We start from the raw sequence: 21,817 nt of genomic DNA on the forward strand, positions 1-21,817 counted from the left end.
CCTACCGACATTGTTCAATATAATAAGGTAAATAGAACTTCGCACTGACACAAACCCATTAAGACAAGAACGACAAATCCCTCGTTTGACTATTTATTCACTACCAGCCAAAGATTCTCGCTGGATGAAACGGACTAACTTGGAAGATGCTATTGCCCCTCAAGAATTTTTTCTTTTTTTTTTTCCTTTGACTAAGTCCTACTACGTTAGCAAGGCTTCGCCATTAGATTGGCTTGCAGAGTTCTTGAGGTGAAGGAGAAGGTGTTCTTGCCACTACTACTGGTTACTACTGCTACTACTACCCATGGCTAGCACAATCCTAATCTCTCTCTCAAAGCTAGCAGCTAAGGTAGCATCGTCATTTACTTCAACGCCGGCTTCCGACGTGGTAGCCTCGGAGCTCGACAAGCTCAAATCCGCTGTCAGCGATATCCATCGCCTTCTCGCCGATCTCGAGAAGAGGGAGATAAGGGAGGAGTCCGTCAAGTTCTGGCTCTTCGAGCTCAAGCAATTCGCCTACGATGCCGAAGATATATTAAGTGATGTCGACTCTCAAATACTCTGCTCCAAGTTGGAACGCAGCCTTCATCTCAATACTCACAAGAGAAAGCGAGAGACGAAATCCTCATCCTCATCATCGTCATCATCGTCATCAATATTTCCTTTCTTTGGTAGTAGTTCGCAAGAAGAGCATGTGAACAATCCTAAGAGGCCAATGCATCAAATATCATCTCCATTTGCAAATTTCAAGGCTAAACAAGTTGCCTGTGAAGCGGATGTCACGATGAGTTATTTGGATTACGACATGATGCAAATCGATATCGGTAATCGCGAGGAAGAGCAGGAGGTAATTGATCTTATTCCTTCTCCTTTGCTTGATGCTACATTTGTTCGTGAATTGGTTCCTAGAATAAAGAGGGTCATGGAGAGGTTTGATGAGATAAAGAGAGATCGAGTTGCGCTAAGTTTACGACCTGAAGACGGTGCGAAGAGGGCTCAAGCGACTCTTCAACGGGAGACAACGGCGATCGCGGAGCAACCGGAAATTATCGGTAGGGAGAATGACAAGAATAAGATAGTTGAAGCATTGTTATCTAATGATGCTGTTCAAGTTGTATCCATAGTTGCCATGGCTGGAATGGGCAAGACTACTCTGGCTAGGCTTGTCTACAATGATGTGAGAGTAACTGAGCACTTCAAGCTAAAGTCATGGATTTGGGTGTCTCAATCTTATGATGCAACTAGACTTCTAACGGCAATCATACAATCTGTTACTGGACAAGAATGCAGTCTTTCTGATCTAGGCAAGCTACAGAATAGATTGATGAGGGTTCTATCAGGAAAGAAGTTTTTTCTTGTGCTTGATGACATATGGAACGAGGATCCAATTCTATGGAAGGCATTACAAGAACCCTTAATTAGCAGCGGCAGAGGAAGCCGAGTCATGATCACTACTCGCAGCGAGAATGTTTCGTCAGTGATGGGAGCAAGTTTGTTCAGATTGAATCATTTGTCAATGAGCCAAAGCTGGGAGTTGTTCTACAAACATGCCTTTGAATGCAACGGGAGTGTTGCTCATCCAAGTCTAGTGGAAGTTGGCAGCGAAATCGTCAAGAAGTGCAAGGGAGTCCCCCTCATGTTGGTCACACTTGGAGGATTACTATCCTCTGAAACAAGTAGAGAAATATGGGATGAAATTTTGCTTAGTGATCTGTGGGACATAGATGAGGGCGAAGAAAAAGTCTTGGAGGTCTTGAAATTAAGTTATCAGCATCTACCTGCATATATAAAGCCATGCTTCACATACTGCGCTGTGTTCCCGAAAGGCCATGAGTTTGAGATGGAGAGTCTTGTGCGAATGTGGGTAGCGCAAGGATTCATTCAAACCGATGATGCGAAACAGATGGAAGAAACCGGGCGAATGTATGTTCATGATCTACTAAGGAGGTCACTGTTCCATAACCAGTCTTACTTCGATTACAAGCTCAATTTTGCGATCCATGATCTCATACATGACATGGCTAAATGGATCGCCGGTGAAGAAACTAATATAGTAGAGACCTTATCATCACACTGCATTACATCAAAGAAGTTTGTTCGCCATTTGTCTGTTCTTGTCAACACTGAAGTATCAGTATCATTTGAAATGAATCATGAACATGATGCCTTGAGATCACTAGTACTGGTTCCTGGCTGGAGAAACGATTTTAGACTTGAAAGAAAATTTTTTGAATGGACAGGGATGAGATATCTCCGAGTGCTGGAATTGCAGGGCAGTGGAGTGCCAGAATTGCCGGAAGAAGTAGCCAACTTGAAACATTTGCGATACCTTGGCCTTTCTGGTGCTAGGATTAAAAGATTGCCAGAATCAATCTCTTGCCTCTATAGCTTACAAACACTCGATCTCCAATTCTGCAATAACCTCGTAGAGCTACCGAAAGGTGTCAAAGATTTGATCAACCTGCGTCACCTTGTTGTCCACAGCAAATACACAGCTCCGAGTTTTGTTAGTTTCTTGTTCAGGGGTGAGAAATTGATGATGCCAGCCGGCATCGGAAACTTAACTGCACTCCAAACTCTGCCATTGCTTGCATTGAGCAGAGATAAAGCATATGCAAGGATATCAGAACTTAAGGATCTCAATGATCTGAGAGGAAAACTCTCTATTGTGGATCTTCATAACATAACTCATGCTCATAGGGGTGAGGCTAAGGAAGCAAATTTGAGAAGCAAGAAATGTCTCACATGGCTAGTTCTGAAGTGGCATACTTCTATGAGTTTTATAGATTCAAGAGACGAGGATGATAAGGAGGTGCTCGAAAGCCTGCAGCCTCACACCAACATCGAAATCATTGAGATAGAAGGATACAAGTTCTCCTTATTTCCAAATTGGTTATGTGATCCTTCCTTCTCAAAATTAGTAGAAGTTAGTCTCTCGCACTGTGTGAACTGCGAGAAACTCCCAGCCCTGGGGCAACTTCCTTCTCTCAAACTTCTCGATGTGTTCCACATGCATAGTTTGCGATGCATTGGACCCGAATTCTATGGTGAAAACAAGGTTAGCTTCCCATCACTCCAAAGTCTACGACTCAAGATGTTGCCCAATTGGGAGGAGTGGTTGCATAAGAGTGAGGAGCGCATTGCTTTCCCTTGTCTCCAGAGCCTTACAATCTCAGCATGTGGCAAGTTAGCTAGTCTTTCTCTATACAACTTCCTTGCACTGCAGGTGCTTCGTGTAGACAAATGTGACCAACTCAGAGCAGTTCATGGTCTAGATGTCTGTTGGTTCGTAGCAAAAGAGAAGAGCAGCCTCCACTCTATGGACACTTCAATTTCTGAGCATCAATTGCCAGCCAAAATTCGGACAGTGGAATTCACTGCATGTCCATCACTACCAGAATTATGCAAAAGCCATGCTAAAGAGTTGTCAGAACTGTCAGAAAACAGGTAATGCAAGCTGACAGGATGATTTAGCTCTCAACTATTTCATTCTTTTGAATTGTATCTTTTCGCTTTTATAATTAATGTTTCATTGTGTAATAAAAGCAGGAAGAATTTGATTCACGGCAGACGATCATCAAGTCAGCAGTAGGATGAATCTTTACGTGCACTAAGAGCATCTCCAACCGGGCTCCAAAACTCCAAATTTGGAGCCCGGTGGAGCTCCAACCGGGCTCTATATGGGGCTCCAAATTTGGAGCCATGAATAGTGGGGCTCTAAATTTGGAGCCCCACCATGAAAATGGAGCCGGGCTCCATTTATCACATCAACTTTTTGAAAATACCAAAATTGCCCAATAAGTATTATATTCAATAATTTTAATTCCATTTGTATCTTTTGTTAAATAATTTAGTTAGTTAAACTAAATATATAATTAGTTTTACTAATCGATTTTTAACAAAAATAATACCATTGGAAAGGTCTCACCGAGACCTTTAAAATGAGTCTAATATTAAATTACTTTTGAGTTAATTTTAATTTTAATTTTTCTATTATTTATAAAAATGAGTCTAATATTAAATTATTTTTGAGTTAATTTAAATTAATTAATTTTTATTATTTATAAAAATAAGTCTAATAAATTATGTATCCTAAAATATAATTACTCAAAATTATGCCCAATGTAAATATTAAAAATTAAAATACATTAGATATGAAATACATCAAACATGAAACACATTAAAAATAAAATACATCAAATAAAAATTACATTAAAATTTATATTCCTTCATTCCCGTGCCTCTTCCATAAGTGTTCAATTAGTACATTTCGAATGCTTATTTCGATGTTTATTTCGATACGTTTAATTAAAAAATTAGTAATTTAAAATTACTTCTAAAACTATTGAATATTAATCTTATTTTAAAGATCTCGATGAGAGTTTTCTAACCATATATTTTTTAATAAAAAAATAATAACGCTAAGATGATCTATTAAGCAATTTAAAATAACTAATATAATAATATATATTATATTATTATTATAATATATATGGAGCCCGGTGCATTGGAGTGCACCGGGCTCTTGCTCCATTTTTGGCTCCATATTTGGAGCCTTTGGGCTCCAAATATGGAGCAAGCATTGGAGATGCTCTAAGTCATCAAGTGACAACAACTCCGAGTTGCAGCTTTAGATCGGTTTTTGTTGAAGTTTGGCTCAAATTCAGACTTTTTAGACTTGCCATATCGGGGCATTCGAACGAGTTCGAATGCAATTTTCTGAGAGGATTTGCACTTTGTAGGCCTTCGAATGCCCTCCTACGCTTCAGGTTAAAGTTCTGCTGGTATTCGAATAGGCCCAATAAGCATTCAAATGCCAGGCAAAATCTTCAACAGCTTTAGTCAACCTTATCAATTGAAATGTTTAGGTGAAATGTTTAGGTTTTAGAGGTTGATGTAGGTATTTTGCATGAGGCAAAGAATTATAAGGGAGAGCCATCATTATTGAAGATTGCTCCGTTCGTAAACGTAGTCACATCGCTGAACCACATAAATCTTATCTCTCTTTTTTTTTCTCTCTGTAGTTTGCATTTAAAGTTTCTATTTGTAATTAAAATATCTACAACTACACCTTGAAATTGGATTTCTCATATTAGTATTGATATTAGCTTTGCTAATATTTAATTTGACCTAATTATTATTTTTCTATTTGAATTTATTCAAGGATGAAGGTTTTGTTTCCGCTTCCCTTACCCATTTGACATTTAACACAACAGTTTTATCATGGTTAATTAAGAATGTTGCAAATATAAACTTAGATTGCAACCGGTTATGTCCTTAATTCATACAACAAGAATTATTTTATTTGGGCCAATTATTTATTTATTTATTTTATAAAAGGCAAGCTGATACTTCAGTATTATTTACCTCTCTAAGAGTGCGACCTCCCGAGGAATCAAAAGCGTGGATGTCCCAAAAATCTTAGGGGAGATTAACCAGCTTAGCCCCCGAGATCTCAAGGAAGCTCTCCCAACCCTTTCGTGCAACCCAAAAGATAAAATAAGAGATCTACATTGATGGATGATCACCCTTATGGACCAGGGCCACTCATCATCAAGAGAGACAGCATTGATGGCTTCCAGTGAGTCGCCTTCAATGATGATATGCTTCATGAGGAGATGAGGCTCTCTTGGATCTTGGGCTGATCTAAGTGGGATTAATGAGCATTAAATACTCTTTCTTTTTTAATCCAGTTCGTTGGATTTGGTTCCATACTTCCATGATCCAATAAAACGTAGAACTGTAAGAACAGAGAATAGATATAACAGCTTATCTCCTCACATTATTTATATATATATATTTGTCTCTCTCCAGAACGTTGACTTTTCCCTCTTTAGCCTTCTAATTGAATAGGAGGAGTAAGTCGTTGAGCTTCATTTATTGCTCCAGCTCCCTATTTTATGGATGTATTATTCCCCATGATGTGAGAGCTACATAGTTGACATGCAGTAGATGCATACTTACGGAAATAAATAATTACAGTTCACCGTATTACATGGCCCAAGTCTTAGATTTCCCAGCTTATCCAAGTAAAAAAGCTTTCACTTGGATTTTTTTTTTTTTTTCTGTTTCTTCATCTGAAGAAGATTTCGAAATATTTAATAGTAAAGAGTACGCATCACTGCACCATCTTTTACCTATCTGACTACGCCCAACACTTGTTTCACATGTATAAGACTGTCCCATTGCAGCATATATACATAAATCCTTTCCAAGTTCTGCAGAGAGAGGAATAGAAAGATGGAGGAAGGTGATCTCAGTGAGAGTCTTCTTCCCCTGAACGAGTTGGCGGAGGAGGAGAAGTTGAGCTGTCGGTTATGGGCAGAGTCCAAGAAGCTGTGGATTGTGGCTGGGCCTGCCATTTTCATGCGCTTCTCTACTATGGGGGTGTTGGTCACCACGCAGGCCATTGTTGGCCACGTCGGGCCCACCGAGCTCGCCGGCTATGCCCTCGCCTTCACCGTCTTCGACCGCTTCGCCGTCAGCATTCTGGTACGCCGTCCTCCTCTTGGGTTACTGATATCATTGTACTGATATATGGCCTATTTGAGCCCAAATAAATGTATGATCAGTTCAAAACTTAACGGCTCTAATTCTAACTGTGTCGCACTCTGCAGCTAGGCATGGCAAGTGCACTTGAAACCTTGTGTGGGCAAGCATATGGAGCAAAGCAGCATCACATGTTAGGCATCTACCTACAAAGATCATGGCTCATCTTATTCGGATGTGTCATCCTTCTCCTCCCAATCTTCCTCTATGCAACCCCACTGCTTCGTCTTCTTGGCCAAGAGGAATCCATCTCAAAAGCAGCAGGGACTTTCTCTCTCTGGTTCATCCCCATCATCTTCTCGCACATCTTTAACTTCACATTCCAGATGTACCTCCAATCCCAGAGCAGGAACATGGTCGTCACCTACTTTGCAGTGATCTCAGTTGCTCTGCATCTATTCCTTTCTTGGTTGCTGGTGTTCAAGTTATCAATGGGGGTTGCTGGGGCAATGAGCTCGATGATCTTGGCAATGTGGATCCCTGTCTTTGGGCAGTTTGCCTTTGTCATTGGTGGTGGCTGCCCTGAGACTTGGAAGGGCTTCTCATGGAGTGCTTTTACTGATCTCTGGATTGTTGTCAAGCTTTCTTTGTCTTCTGGAGCCATGATATGGTAACTCTTTCTCCCTCTACTTATGCAATGCTTGGGTATTTGTACCAAAAATCATTTCTGTCACCAATCCACAATGCTAAGATTTAGGAAATAAAAACAGGTTATTGACGTTTAAACTCATGACATCCAGAAAAAGTATCTCTGATACCATATCAGATAATCAATTTACTGAAAAGCCTAAGCGGTTAGATTATGGACCAACAATTTATATCATGACTTTAACAATTTTAAGGTACTTCTGAAACCCAAGCATTTTCTACGTAGCAGATGCCTTAAACTTAGACTTAGCTTGATTATTGCATTACTATTATTTGTTTTGTGTAGCTTGTGCTTTTTTTAATGCAGTTTGGAGCTATGGTACAACACTGTACTAGTACTATTGACAGGATACATGAAGGATGCTGAGACAGCGATTGATGCACTGTCTATATGGTATGCATTCATCTCATCATTTGCCTGTGGAATATTTTGGCGAAGTAATGAAGTAATCTGTTTTTCTTTCTCTTGATCATTTGAACAGCCTCAACATCTCAGGATGGGAAATTATGATATCTGTCGGTTTCTTAGCTGCAGCAGGGTATTACTTCATCTCCTGTTAATTATATCATCTTAAAAAATTTAAAAGTTTTTGAGACGAATTGAATTCAAATATATACATATATTGCAGTGTTCGAGTGGCGAATGAACTCGGAGCAGGGAACGCAAAGGCTGCAAAATTCTCGATCATCGTCGTCGTCGCAACATCCCTTTCTATAGGAGTTGTGCTACTTGCAGTGTTCCTGGGGCTTAAAGGAAGCATTGGTTACATATTCACAGATAGCAGAGAGGTGGCTGATGCAGTTGGTGACCTATCTACTCTACTAGCTTTCACTATACTATTGAACAGTGTTCAACCTGTGCTCTCAGGTGAGCTTCTCTTTTATAAAACTAAATTCCTATAAATTATCCTTTACAAAGATAAGATCACATATCTTGTTCATTATACTCTTAAATAGGAGTTGCAGTTGGAGCAGGGTGGCAAAGTTTGGTGGCATATGTGAATATTGCATCCTATTACTTAATTGGAGTTCCACTTGGTATTGTGCTTGGATATTTGATCGATTATCAAGTTAAGGTAAAGTTAATTATAAATATGTGAACTCTTCCAAGAACATTTTGTTGTTTGATGAAGTAGTTGATGCTATTTCTTAAATTCTCTTGCAGGGAATTTGGATAGGAATGATAGTGGGGACATTAATCCAAACTGTGGTTCTCACTTTAATCACATGGAGGATGGATTGGAACAAGCAGGTAGAACTAATGAACCAAATCTCAAACCTTTATATTATTTCATGGTGCATAGCTTTTTATAAATTATGAACTAATATGATCACATAAACGATAGAAATTAAATAAGAGCTAATGTTTCTTTTTCTTTTTTTTTTGCATGAACTTTACAGGTAGAGATGGCCCAAGAACGAGTTAACAGGTGGTTCTTGCCAGAAACAGAGAAATCTAATCTTGGATAGGATTCTGATTGATATGGCCTTGTAAATTTTGATCGCTCTGATCTGAACCGGATCAGATCGGATCATATCATAAGGAGATTAGATTTAATGGATTGAGCTTAATTAGCTTACTTAGTTATTTATTTAGTTAGAGTCTCAGTATGTTAAAATTTTATTTAATTAGTTAAATCCAGCTCTGCGCAGTTTTGGAAAAATATTCGTAGAATATTCTACACATATTCATGACTTCTCCAGATTCATAATCTATCTATGACGAAACGAAAGTTTAATATGAGAAGATAAGCAACGAAATGAAAGGTTAATTCGAGAAGATAAGGAAGACTGGTTTAGTTAGTTTTAGGGTTTTAACTTAGGATTTATTTGAAGTTATTTAACTTAGTTGAAGAGTTCTTAAGGTTAGTCTCTATATATATGTGGAGGAAAGCCTAATTGAAGTCTTATGATAATATTGAAATTGGTTTTGGACTTTATCTCCTTCTCTACTTGTCTCTAGCTATTGACGCTCTCTCCCACCTCCCTTTTTTCACCGCCTAAGTTTTGGTTGGCCTCTTCCAGCTTTTAACCTCCCTTTTCAACAACAACTTCTCCTCCTTCATACCAATAACTAAATCTAGCATCCATCTAGCCATTGGTGGGCTATTAAGCTAGGATCTAATTGACTTTCGACCACTATTTGGTTGATATCTTGAGATCTAACTGTCCGAATTTTATGATATTAGACTCGTTGGAAAGCTATGTATAAGAGCAACAACATATTCAAAATTCAGGAGGATCCATTGGTTAGATTGTTCACAGATTTTCTTGAAAGTTACGTGCTTCATCGAGTTCAGAACCGTTACGGATCAGATTAGGCTGGTTTGTAACAGGCTCACAGGTTGAGTACTGTGTCCGCTAAACTTAGTTTGACATTAGTTTCAACTTTTTGAGATTAAATTTATATTATTCAGCTTTAACGAGAGCTCAATTAAGCTCAAAATTAAGATGAGCTCAATTTTTTAAAGGTATATTTGATGCTAGAAATTTTTTTTAAAAAAAAAATCAGTTTGTTTGCATGTTTACCTTGCAAAATTCCCTTATTTCCCTATATTCTCTTCAAACCTATATATTTATGTGGATACCTTTTAAGTTAATTTTTGAATTTTGTTAACTACAAGTTAAATTCTCAGTAATTTCGCATAGCAAAAAAATTTATAGATACCCTTAACTTTAATAAATAAAAACAATAGTATTTCTGTATTTTATAGTTAGGTTTGAGAGGTATCCAAATCCATGAAAAATACTTTTCAGGGATATAGAAGCAAATGTCAATAAGGGTATATACACAAATAAGATATTTTAGAACAGTATACATGCAAAAAAAGTTATGTAAAATTTACTTTATTCTCTTTCCTTTGGTAGCCTTTTTATTGTGTAAAGTCTTTTTTTGCCTTTTGATATATGAGCAATGTTTAGATACTAACCAAGTTATTAAAAAATATTTTCATCTATCAATAAATTAAAGGGCCTATAAGATATTTTACATACATGACTAGATTAATTAATAAATAAATTTATTTATTCTTATAACTGTTTTCTTAATAATAGGAGTTCCAACTTCTACTTAATTTATTATTACTTTTATCTTTTATAAGAAAAGGAATAGCTAAGAGAGAGAAATAAAATATAACTATTTATCCTTATACTTTTGAAAAAATAATTAGTATTTCTAATTAATTTTAACCATTGAATTAAAAGAGAAAAATTACATAATTCAGGTTGAATCATTTGTGTTGATATATGTTCGCATATAGGCTCCTCCTTTTAAGATACATTTTCAAAAGCCTTACTCTATTTCCGGGAAGTTGCGAAGAGGAAGTTTTAGTTAGGAACAGAACAAACCAACAGAAAAGAATATATATATATATTTTGAATAAACGAAATACTCATATGGCTTTTGTAAATATTTTAGAATAAAGGAGTCAATTTGTAAATATGTCAGAATAGGGGTTTTCTGCAAAAGTGGGACCGGGCATCTTCATCGTTTGTAATGAATGCATAACGTGTCAGTATCATGCACCTGCATCTACCCTTCAAACGACGAAAAAATTGTTCAAAATTTGAAGCCTCGAATCGTTGAATATGTGTGTATTATTTTCTGACTCATCGAGGCTACGAAATTAGTGGGACAAGTTTGATTTCCATGGTAAAGAAGAAGAGAAAATATCAATGCAATCTGCATCTTCCCGTTGGAAATTCTCAAAATACCCCCTTGTTGAGTTTAATTTCAAACTTTTATCTTTTCAATTCAAAATTTCATACCTGAAAAACTGAAATGGATTTACTTCACCCCGCGAATTTTACTTTATATCGCTTATGAAAATATTAACCAAATTGCAACTATAAACATTGTTGATAAATAATAATAAGTCAAATAAATATGTATTTAGAGAGAAAGTTCAAGCTGATAACACTCTATAAGATTAAAAAGAAAAAGAGAAGATTAATCTTGAAAGAATAATCTAATCATAAATCATAAAGTTTAAAAGAGTAAAATAATAATCGTCTCGAGATCAAAATAGAGTTCCCTCCCTGTTCCCCTCCTAACTAACTAAGGTGGAACGATATCGCTGACATGTCGGTAGGAAAAAGGTTTAGCTTTAAATAAAAATGACAGCTGACAAGTAGAAAATTTTGGAGTTCCAGGACGCATGAAAGACTCCAAAAGCTCCAGTGTTGACTAATGAGCACGGAACCTACTCCATCGCACAAATCCAGGAAATAAGCTCCGAGATAATAAGCACCATCGGTGGTGCATTTCTGGAGAATCCTGTCACTTTGACGTTAATTTACGTGGTAGCTAAAAATACAATTATCAAACCGACGAGATTAATTAAAACGAATGCTGGTGGATGACGTTTATTCTAGTAGAGAGGAGTATTATCTGGTCCCTTTTCTTCCATTTGATTCTTAGGAATTTTATAAAATCCACCAACCTTTCACTTTGTTATCATTCAATCTCTTTGATATAGATAAAAGATAAGCTCTATCCGGAGTATAATAAAGTGGTTGACAGTCATTACTGTTTCAACCTGTAATATTAATTTCAACGCTCAATGCAGCTACCTACCACCGTTGGCTCCTAAAATTAGATGCTTTCTCCGGCTCAGCCTCTGCATACGTCGTCAAATCAGGTGGACGCCGGAGTCTTACACTCCTAATATATAGTTGTTTATTATTATTGTTGTTGTTGTTTATTGAGTGGTTAGTTATCATCTTTAAAATATTGAAGGATTAATATTAATAAAATTTTATAAAATATATTATGCCAGTGATGTCAGTTCTTTTCTAATTAAAGTGTTAGAGAGTAGTTCTATTGGTGTTCCCTCCATTCTAAGGGTGTTCTAGTCTTTTTCTTTTTGAAGATGTACAATCCAAGATCTCCACTTCAACGTATATTCTATATATAAGCCACTATCAAGTTTTTGTGCTAGAGTGTCCACTACTCGATCAGGGAGAGCGCGCGGGCTCGAGAGAAAGAGGAGTAGAATGGACGGCGGTGATAGCACTGAGAGGCTCCTCCCCGTCTCGTCGTGGCGAGACGAGAAGGAGGTGGAGGTGGAGGTGGATGAGAAGGCGAACAGTCTGGGCCGGAGGATATGGGCCGAGTCGAAGAAGATGTGGGTGGTGGCGGGGCCCGGCATCTTCACGCGATTCTCAACGTTCGGTGTGTCGGTCATCAGCCAGGCCTTCATCGGCCACGTTGGATCCACCGAGCTCGCCGCCTACGCCTTGGTCTTCACCGTCCTCGTCCGCTTCGCCAATGGCTTCCTGGTACCCTCCGTTCCCCATCTCACTTCCCCTTATTTCTCCTGTCCATTAATTTCATTCCTAGTTACAGGAATGTAGGTTGTAGTTGTTAACCGTGGCTCAAAACATTGGCAGTTGGGCATGGCGAGCGCATTAGAAACGCTGTGTGGGCAAGCGTATGGTGCAAAGCAATACCATATGCTTGGTATATACCTCCAGCGATCTTGGATCGTCTTGTTCGGATGCTCCGTTCTTCTTCTTCCAATCTATATCTTCACCACGCCGCTCCTCCGCCTCCTCGGCCAGGAGGAATCCATTGCGGTGGAGGCGGGGACCATCGGGCTCTGGTTCATCCCCATCGTCTTCTCCTACCTCTTCTCCTTCACTTTCCAGATGTACCTCCAGTCGCAGAGCAAGAACGTCATCATCACCTACTTAGCCTTGTTCTCCCTCTCCCTCCACGTCTTCTTCTCGTGGCTGATGGTGATCAAGCTCTCAATGGGAGTCACAGGTGCCATGATCTCGATGATACTCGGGATGTGGATCCCGGTACTGGGGCAGTTTGGTTTTGTACTCTGTGGGGGTTGCCCGCAGACGTGGAAGGGCTTCACCTGGAAAGCTTTCGCTGACCTGTGGTTGGTCGTCAAGCTCTCCTTCTCTTCTGGTGCAATGGTTTGGTAATTGCCTCTCCCTTTTTCGCAAACGGAACGATGTACAAAGTATACTGCATATCTCATCCCATGCCATTCTTCTTCATGCAGTTTGGAGTTGTGGTACAACACTATATTGGTGTTATTAACTGGGTATATGAAGAACGCTGAGGTTGCAATTGATGCACTCTCTATATGGTATGTAAAACCTCCTAATTAAAATATTTTCTTGCCATTTGTCTTGCTGCTCGATTGTTCTGAACTAAAAACGCTTTTTTGTTGATCTGAGCAGCCTCAACATCAGTGGATGGGAGCTGATGATATCTGTAGGTTTCATGTCAGCTGCAGGGTATTCTAATCCCTCACTTTGTTCTATCTTTCTTTTGTAATTTCATCCTTGAACACAGCGTCGTACTATAACTTTTCCCAATTGTGCGTATAGATGAAGACAAGTTCTTGAAATCATCTAGTCTATCTTTAAGTTGCGATTCTCTCTTTGATAGAGATAGATAACTATCTTAACGCCGAGCAATATAACCATGCAGTGTTCGAGTAGCGAATGAACTCGGAGCAGGGAGCGCAAAAGCTGCAAAATTCTCAGTTATTGTCGTTGTAGGGACATCGTTAACAATCGGAGTAATATTATTTGTAGCCTTCCTATGCTTTCATGGAAGTCTTGCTTATTTGTTTACGAGTAGCCCAGAAGTTGCTGATGCAGTTGCTGATTTAGCTCCTTTGTTGGCTATAACAATCTTACTGAACAGTGTCCAGCCAGTGCTTTCTGGTGAGTGCCTCTTCTATCTTTCTTCCAGGAAAAATATACTACGAATTTAAGGAAATCGAGGATAAATTTTCTGTTGACTTTCATGAACAGGTGTTGCTATTGGGGCAGGATATCAGAGCCTGGTAGCCTATGTTAGTATGGGTAGCTACTACTTGATAGGAATCCCCATTGGAGTCTTGCTTGGATACTTAATTGGTTATCAAGTTAAGGTAAAAAAAATTGTTTCGTCGTCTACTTCCATTTAGGTTTTCTTACATGATATATGAACAATTGGAGAGAGCTTTTGTAAAGCCCTCAATTTATGAAGTATATTTGTAGGAAATCTTTGCGATAAATTGAGAGGTCACAGTTTGATATTAGGTTGCTAAGCTTCGATCTTGCTTGAAATCCACTTGCAGGGAATTTGGATCGGAATGATTATTGGGACAACGATACAGACTTTTGCTCTTATTTGGATTACTTGGAGAACTGATTGGGACAAGCAGGTAACATACAACAACAAAAAAATACTTTGATTATCTAACAGCTACAGTAACTGTAATGCTCTAAAATGTTTCTAATACTCGAGATCCATAAACAGTATCATATGTTTTTCATCTATCAATGACTAGACTCCTAACTCTAAAATTTCTATAGATCGATGTTCGCTTTATATCTTTTATGTTATTTTTCTCAATTCTCATTGTACTCTTAATCTGTCGTGCAGGTTGCCATCGCTCAAGTGCGCGTTAATAAGTGGCTTTTGCCGGAGGAGTGTAATTGACCTACTCTTCCTATCACAAAGGAGATTTGGAGACTGAGCAGCTATTACTATGTTCACAAGGATAATTTTTTTGCCAGTGTAGAACTAGTTACAGGTTAGAGTAGTAAAAGTTCCACCTAATGAGCTATTGGATCTTATATGTATGGTTCAAAGATCCAATTAAGCAATATGCATATGAAACATTGAAACATGACATGATATATTGATATCTCAAAGCAATGCATTAATAGTCACTGAGTCTGAACTCAGATGATCTATGTACATGTTGCTATTCCTACTGAATGAAAAGTACTGTGAATGAAGTAGAAGTTATTACCTGTTAGCTGTTCTAATCCGATCCGAACTATCGATCCGATCCAAACAAAATATTTTGGATTTGGATCCAATTCTATATTCTTCATCTAGCACCCTGCCATAATACTGTTACTTTGCCTAATTGATATTAACTTTGGTCTATAGTTTATGTAATTATACTGATTAATATAACACTATTGAATTTTTTTAAAACCTTAGATACATACTAACCAAATATTTTTAAGTAATATCTCACTTTACCCGACCCTATCAAATCGAAAACTTTTGAAAATCTAATCAGTCCATCTTTCTCATCAAATTTAACTCTCCTAGTTATTCCTCACACTATAAGTTAATCTCTTTTCTCAAATTAAATCTATATAAGTGAAAAGAGGGTACAATCAAAAGTTAGTTATAAGCTCTTAAATAAAATAGAGAAAAGAGGAAAGATATTTTATGTATTTTAGAAATTATCCTTAGCATTCTAAATGTTTAATAGGAGTAGTGGACTATAAAAGAGAACAGTGTTAATAAAATAATAATAATACGTAGAGTGTTATTTGAAAATTTTCAAAATATATTAATGGCGTCCAGGCTTTCCAAATTCGAATACCCCATTTCTCGCTCACCATCTCTCTTCTTTAGAGAAGAAAGAGATTGAAGACGAAGCTGAGACTCCCATCCCTCGACAATCGAAGCATACCAATTAGATTTTCCGCAGATCCCGAGGTAACGTGGATCCTTCCTTCCTCCTTTCCATCTCAATTGGACCTCCTTTTACTTCGTAGATCTCAGATCTCAGATGCGTCTCTTACTGGCATTGGTTTTTATGACATCAATCTGTTCCACTTTCGAGCGGATCTCGCTATAAAAGTTCTAGATCCAATGTAGATTTGCAATCGCCGTGTATAAACATGGAAAACACTCGACTTGATGCAGATCTTTGGAATTTTCGTAGTTTTTGTTGCTCGATCTTGGATCGGTAGAGTTTTGATTAGTTCTTTGGTGTTATGATTCGAATAGATAAGGAGAGATGGGGCTCACCTTTACGAAGCTCTTTAGTAGCCTCTTCTCGAAGAAGGAGATGCGTATCTTGATGGTTGGGCTTGATGCTGCCGGTAAGACGACGATATTGTACAAGCTCAAGCTTGGAGAGATCGTCACCACTATTCCCACTATCGGTAAGGGCTCTTTCCTTGTTCTCGTATTCATTATGCTTATGCAGAAGTTATTAGGGTTTGTCTATTTTTGTATGTAGATATGTTTCTCTTCCATTTATGTGGTTTTGGCCCAAGCTTCATTTACAAAGGACACCATCTTGCTTAGCATTTAAGAATTGTCTTGAAATATATTTCTTGGTAGACATTTTTATAGAATACAATGTTGAAGGACTCGTTCATGGATTTCTGTGCCAGTCAGCATGGTGAAAAAAATGTAAATATGAAGTGCCGAGGAGTGCTCAAATATTGAAAGGGCTTCATATTGGGTAGTACGCCAACTTCATTAGTTCTGGCATGCCCAGTAAACAGCATGCTAATAAGTTCTTGGTGTAGTAAATCAGTATTGTCGTGAAACTTTTAAAAGGGGATTTAAAGGATCTCAGAATGTCAGTTCTATCTAAAACTTGCATATTTAGATAGGAAAGAGCTGGCAAGGGAGGGTTTATGTTGATTTTTTTTTTGCTTTTGTTTTTCTTTATAGACAGCTTTTCTTTGGAATCTATCTACTAGTAATTTTTACTGAGATGCATATTGTTTCTTCGCAGTTAGTAAATTTTATTGATCCAATGCAGGATTCAATGTGGAGACTGTAGAATACAAGAACATTAGCTTCACCGTTTGGGATGTGGGGGGTCAGGACAAGGTAATGTGGCTTGGATATTCTAGCATGTACCAGTTGCATGAATTAGTGCTCATACTGTTTTTTGCTTCAGAAATATCGTTTTCAAGTTTAGCTATCATAGTAAAATTACTCATAGTATGATTTGGGATTTATATTCACCATATAATATTTAAAAATTGAAAGCTAGGAATTTTGGGAATAGTATTTACCTAATTATGATAAATAAGTAAAGTTTCTCTAATAGTAGTATATTCCAATCCCTGAATCCCATTTCTGATGATGAGATGAAGCAAAAGAAATATATCTTTTTTTCATCTAATTATATTCTAGTATGCTGGGCTTTTGGAAAATTCAGATCAGACCCTTGTGGAGGCATTACTTCCAGAATACTCAAGGCCTCATCTTCGTTGTCGACAGCAATGACAGAGATCGTGTTGTTGAGGCAAGGGATGAGCTCCACAGGATGCTTAACGAGGTGAGCTCTTCCCTGCTAAACAATGTAGCTTATGTTTAATTTTCTTTCATAGCAAACTGCTTTTTTACTCGAAGAGAACACCTTTGGGTGCACAGGAATAAATGTGCAGATAATGGATGATGGTGTCCCTGTCAAGTTTAATTACGTGTCTAAAGTGTAAACTGAGTATGTAACAGTATGATCTACTGAAATGCATGGCCATTTCTATTAAGTGCTACTATGTATTGACAATCTTCTATGATAAAAAAATGGAAGTTTTCTATTGGATATATTCTATGTACCTTTGTCTGTTATGTACATAAATCTATAATTGTGGCTGATAGTATTGGAAGCTCTGCTTGGAAATTTTTGGATGTCATGTAACTTTGTCTATCATGAATTGTCCATGCCTCTTGGGAGTGTGATCCCATTGTTTGCTAGATTCAAGCAAAACAGAGGACCTATTGGTACTGCATGTGTAGGATCAGAAAATAACATATTTTTTTCTCCTGAAACCTGGATTTTACTAGGCTTATCAAGTAGATGGTCACTAGTTGCAGCTTCCCGAAGTTCAGACAGTAAACCTATTAAAATGTTTACTGCATTCACCTAAGGGATGATTGATTTTTTTTTTCTCTTGTTTATTTTGCTTTTGTGTGCACAATTTTATGCTATTCTGTCACATGTATTTTTCTTCAAAACTTGAATAGTCTTCTGAGTTTGTTTTGGTATTTACAGGATGAGTTGAGGGATGCTGTTTTGCTTGTGTTTGCCAACAAACAAGACCTGCCAAATGCAATGAATGCTGCTGAAATCACCGATAAGCTAGGTCTTCACTCCCTGCGTCAGCGGCATTGGTATGACACTTGTAATCATATCGAGAATACTTTTAGCAGTCTTTCAATTAAATGGTTTGATAAGATGAGGTAGGATGTTATACTAATACATGCTCAGTTGGACAAGTATACTAGTTAGTGAGACTTCAAATACATGTGGATGATTTATTTGAAAAGAAAATAATATCAATCCTATTTCCTAGATCGGCATGCCATGAGCACACTGAGATATAGATTCTTTTATTTGCATTCTGTATTTCTCTATAATTGATCTTGTGAAGTCATATTTGACTGCATTTGTGGATTAAGTCAAGGGATACCATAGTCTCAGGCATGTTTAATATGAAATGGTCAATTGGTAGGTGCAACACGTCTATAGAACGGTTCTGTTCATCAGATATTTTATCTGTCATCTACAGAACCAGGGTGCACACTTATAATCAGAGATGGCCACTACAAGATAAGTAGACATTGGAGTGAGATTGCCTAGAAGATCTGGCAATTGCTAATAAATCATGATCAACCTAATTGTGTTTTGTCTGGCAATTCTTTGCACTCTAATATTATTCTTGCGTTAACAATATTTAGCAAACTCATAAACATCCTATTAATTACGGAATGGTTTCTTACTTCAGGTACATACAGAGCACCTGCGCTACATCTGGGGAGGGTTTATATGAGGGTCTCGATTGGCTCTCCAACAATATTGCAAACAAGGTGAAACACTTACTCTTTTGGTACTTTCTGACCTTTATCTCAACATATTGGGATTAAGTTCTAGTTAACATTCTATTGATTTGCTAACGACATTGCCTATTCTTTAAAGCCTAACCTTTTGAATCTCTCCTTAAAGTCTGAAAAAATATACAATCTTTTGCGATTTGTTCTAGTCCTTTGGTGCTAGATTCCGCATTGTCCAGATTTATTTGCACTTATCCTATATTTTACCCTCTACAGGGCTGATTCAAGCTTCTCGGGAGTTGCCACGGTTTATGTCATGATGGATGCGAATGCTTTTAATTTGATACATTTGGGTTGTCACTAAAACGGGAATATTCGTTGTTACGACCTGCATATTAAGAACCCTAAAGAATTTATCTTTTGTGGTACTTTAGATCCTTTTCTACCGAATGGTTATTGTATGCAGATTTCTATTTCAATTCTTGCCGGCTGTTGCTTTCTTGCACTGCATATTCTTTATTGCTTGCGCGAGATGTTGTTTGATGGTTATGACACTTGATTTTTGCTCCTCTCTCATCATGCATACTGCAGCCATAAGCTTATACACCCTTGGAGGATATCGAAACTGTCGAATCCTGTATTGCAAAGCAACTAAAGTCGAAGAGCATCGTTGTAGGACGTCTAGCCCGAACATCGGTAAGATTGACGAGTATGTTCGTTTGAAGAAAGTGTGTCCAGGTATTCAATTACCAATTCTGCCACTATCTTATAACGTTCTGCTTGCAATCGTAAAATAATATCTGACTGCTTATTGCAAATAATTACTATGTGACCTTCAGATGTGTCATCATTCTTTTGTATTTTCAAAATCTATAATCTTTTAGGGGCGCGAATGGAGAAGGAGCCAGAACAGACAGAGCTTTATTTCTGAGAAGAAGCATTCGTACGCCAAGATCAACAACAAAACTTAACAAGACAAGCCCACCCCCACTAGAGAAGAGACTCGGATCGATCGATCACATCCCTCGCTGGCGATCCTTTGGTCCCGGAGGTCCGGTCCCTTCCTCTCCCATCTTGCCCACGTCATTGAACCATTGTCCCGTCATCTGGTCCGCATCCTTCACCCTGAGCATTATATCCTCTTCCTCCTCCTCTCCACCTCTGTCCGCTCGATCTCCTCCACGTTCCTCCCTCCTCTTCTGCCCCACCACGTCAGTCGGCATCGTCAGCTTCTCTTTCACCGCCTCCGTCACGCTCCCAATCGCGCTGAATATATTGTGTGAGGCAGCTCGTCCCCTGAATGCCCAATAAACAAAGTAACAATAGTTAAATCCCTCGAATCCCCAAATCTTTATTAATCGGTGAGTAGTAATTAATACAACATACTTCTCGGACTCGTCAGGTTCATAAGTCTTCTGCCTTTCCTCCTCCTCCTTCTCCCTTCCTCTCTGCCTCACCTCTTCCAGCTTCTGCTTCGCCGATTCATCCGTCTCGCCCAACTTCTCCTGCCAACATAATAAAGTCACATGGAATATATGCCCTCAAAATGTGATTCTTTTATTTCTCTCAAGAGGACTCGAATTGCAAACATGTAAGATAGTACTGGATGACATATACCTTTGTGTTCTCTCCGGTCTCCGCGAGTCGCTGCCTTGTGTCTTCCTTCTTGCCTGTCAAGTAATCTCTCGCCTTACGAGTTGCGTCGACCGCGGACTCCTCGTACTCTTCCAATTTCCCCTTGGTCCCATCCTTAGTCTCTTCTGCCTCCTCAAATGATTGGTCCTTCGTCTCCCTCGCCTTCTCTGCCGCCTCCCTTGCCTTCTCTACGGTCATGTCTTTGTACTCTCCTGCCCTCCCCATGCTCCTATCTTTCATCTCTCCCGCCCTCTCCGCAGTCTCCCTCGCCTTCTCGGTAGTCATGTCCTTCGTCTCCCTGGCCTTCTCCGCTGCTGTGTCTTTGTACTCTCCCGCCTTCTCCATGCTCCTATCTTTCATCTCCCTCGCCTTCTCCTTCGTGGCTTCTCTATACTCCTCCGCCTTCTGCATGGCACTGTCCTTAGTCTCTTTCGCCTTCTCTTTCCCCTCTTCGGCCTTCTGAGCTGCGTAATCTTTATACTCTCCGACCTTCTCCTTGGCGGATTCCTTAGTTTCTCCGGCTTTCTCAGCAGCTTGTTGAGTCTTCTCCGCCGTGGTGTCTTTGGTGCTGTCAACGGTGCCACGGACGGCGCTTAGGAGTGACCTGGCGCCCTCTTGCACGCTTCCCAAGATGCCACCGCGGCGGTACTGCCCTCCTCCTCCTCTCCCCTCCAACTCGTGGCTTCGCTCGCTGCGAGCGGACGCGAGCTCATCGGCGGCCTTTCTCGCAGCGGCCTCAGCGCGCTCTTGTCGGCTCTCCTGTCTCGACGCCATGGTATACTGCTTTCCTTGCTATGTTCACGAAATGCTTGTTGCTACATTGCATTGCATTGCATTGCATTGGAAAAGATATATACGGGAATAGGAAGAGATTACGTGGGTATGAGGAAGTACCTCTTTGGGACGCGTGTCAATTAAGCAGACACGTGTGTGTGCTACAGTAAAGATGACAATTTAGAAGGACAAAAGGATAAGGCGCATACTGGCGCGTTTTGCATGCAAGCAATGCGTGGTAAGCATCAACCATCCGTCGGTGTGAAGTTCTTCAAGAACGGGGCTATGGGGGGTTCAGATAGGTCTATTTTATATTTTTCCGTCTCTTCCCCCACTTCGGATCTGGTTCTCATATGGGTGTCAACCAAATCCGTGTACCCGAATCCTTTTCTCATGGGTTAAGATGCAAGTCAGTGGCCCGTGGGTCACCAACTCTGTTAGATCACATCGTGGACTACGTATAAATAAATACCTCTCAAAACATTCACATTGATGCTCCCTGAGCCTTCTGTGCTTGGAATTCCCTGCAAGTTGCAAAGTTTGCTACCTTGGTAAGTCCATGTTCATTGAAAGAGACAATTAGAAAGAAGCGAGGTGCATGTGGACCTCCATGTGAGAGGACAAGTTGCACCACTGGGAACACAGTTAATG

General features: G+C 39.1%; 5 protein-coding genes across 8 annotated transcripts; 4 read left to right on the plus strand and 1 right to left on the minus strand.

Annotated features, from left to right (window-relative positions):
- Window positions 1-238: 238 nt before the first annotated feature.
- Window positions 239-3,823, plus strand: LOC140765462 (putative disease resistance protein RGA3). Its single transcript, XM_073104572.1, has 2 exons — window positions 239-3,447; window positions 3,550-3,823. The coding sequence occupies exons 1-2, from the start codon at window positions 305-307 to the stop codon at window positions 3,590-3,592; spliced, it is 3,186 nt and encodes a 1,061-aa protein (XP_072960673.1). The 5' UTR covers window positions 239-304; the 3' UTR covers window positions 3,593-3,823.
- Window positions 3,824-6,164: 2,341 nt separating this feature from the next.
- On the plus strand, window positions 6,165-8,840 carry LOC140765585 (protein DETOXIFICATION 20-like). Of its 2 annotated transcripts, XM_073104741.1 has the most exons (9): window positions 6,165-6,492; window positions 6,618-7,159; window positions 7,260-7,391; window positions 7,505-7,591; window positions 7,680-7,736; window positions 7,827-8,065; window positions 8,155-8,273; window positions 8,363-8,449; window positions 8,599-8,840. In XM_073104741.1, exons 1-9 carry the CDS (start codon window positions 6,241-6,243, stop codon window positions 8,665-8,667), a joined length of 1,584 nt encoding a protein of 527 aa, XP_072960842.1. In that variant the 5' UTR covers window positions 6,165-6,240; the 3' UTR covers window positions 8,668-8,840. The 2 variants fall into 2 exon arrangements, with proteins under 2 accessions (XP_072960842.1, XP_072960843.1); XM_073104742.1 differs by lacking the exon at window positions 7,260-7,391.
- Window positions 8,841-11,764: 2,924 nt separating this feature from the next.
- On the plus strand, window positions 11,765-14,967 carry LOC140765676 (protein DETOXIFICATION 21-like). Of its 2 annotated transcripts, XM_073104870.1 has the most exons (9): window positions 11,765-11,837; window positions 12,138-12,477; window positions 12,589-13,130; window positions 13,215-13,301; window positions 13,396-13,452; window positions 13,649-13,887; window positions 13,978-14,096; window positions 14,286-14,372; window positions 14,594-14,967. In XM_073104870.1, exons 2-9 carry the CDS (start codon window positions 12,193-12,195, stop codon window positions 14,648-14,650), a joined length of 1,473 nt encoding a protein of 490 aa, XP_072960971.1. In that variant the 5' UTR covers window positions 11,765-11,837; window positions 12,138-12,192; the 3' UTR covers window positions 14,651-14,967. The 2 variants fall into 2 exon arrangements, with proteins under 2 accessions (XP_072960971.1, XP_072960972.1); XM_073104871.1 differs by lacking the exon at window positions 11,765-11,837 and having other exon boundaries at window positions 12,125-12,477.
- Window positions 14,968-15,513: 546 nt separating this feature from the next.
- Window positions 15,514-19,236, plus strand: LOC140765678 (ADP-ribosylation factor 2-like). The gene is made up of 7 exons (XM_073104874.1): window positions 15,514-15,673; window positions 15,968-16,125; window positions 16,737-16,807; window positions 17,142-17,261; window positions 17,979-18,097; window positions 18,712-18,793; window positions 19,034-19,236. Exons 2-7 carry the CDS (start codon window positions 15,978-15,980, stop codon window positions 19,037-19,039), a joined length of 546 nt encoding a protein of 181 aa, XP_072960975.1. The 5' UTR covers window positions 15,514-15,673; window positions 15,968-15,977; the 3' UTR covers window positions 19,040-19,236.
- A 127-nt stretch (window positions 19,237-19,363) lies between these two features.
- LOC140765677 (uncharacterized) lies at window positions 19,364-21,598 on the minus strand. 2 transcript variants are annotated; one of them, XM_073104873.1, is made up of 3 exons: window positions 20,375-21,598; window positions 20,144-20,262; window positions 19,364-20,053 (listed from the first exon to the last, which is right to left on the minus strand). In XM_073104873.1, the coding sequence occupies exons 1-3, from the start codon at window positions 21,164-21,166 to the stop codon at window positions 19,774-19,776; spliced, it is 1,191 nt and encodes a 396-aa protein (XP_072960974.1). In that variant the 5' UTR covers window positions 21,167-21,598; the 3' UTR covers window positions 19,364-19,773. The 2 variants fall into 2 exon arrangements, with proteins under 2 accessions (XP_072960974.1, XP_072960973.1); XM_073104872.1 differs by having other exon boundaries at window positions 19,364-20,262.
- Window positions 21,599-21,817: the final 219 nt, after the last annotated feature.

The sequence above is a fragment of the Typha angustifolia genome, chromosome 8 (assembly GCF_048772165.1).
Source record: "Typha angustifolia cultivar Huaian chromosome 8, ASM4877216v1, whole genome shotgun sequence".
Taxonomy (NCBI): domain Eukaryota; kingdom Viridiplantae; phylum Streptophyta; class Magnoliopsida; order Poales; family Typhaceae; genus Typha; species Typha angustifolia.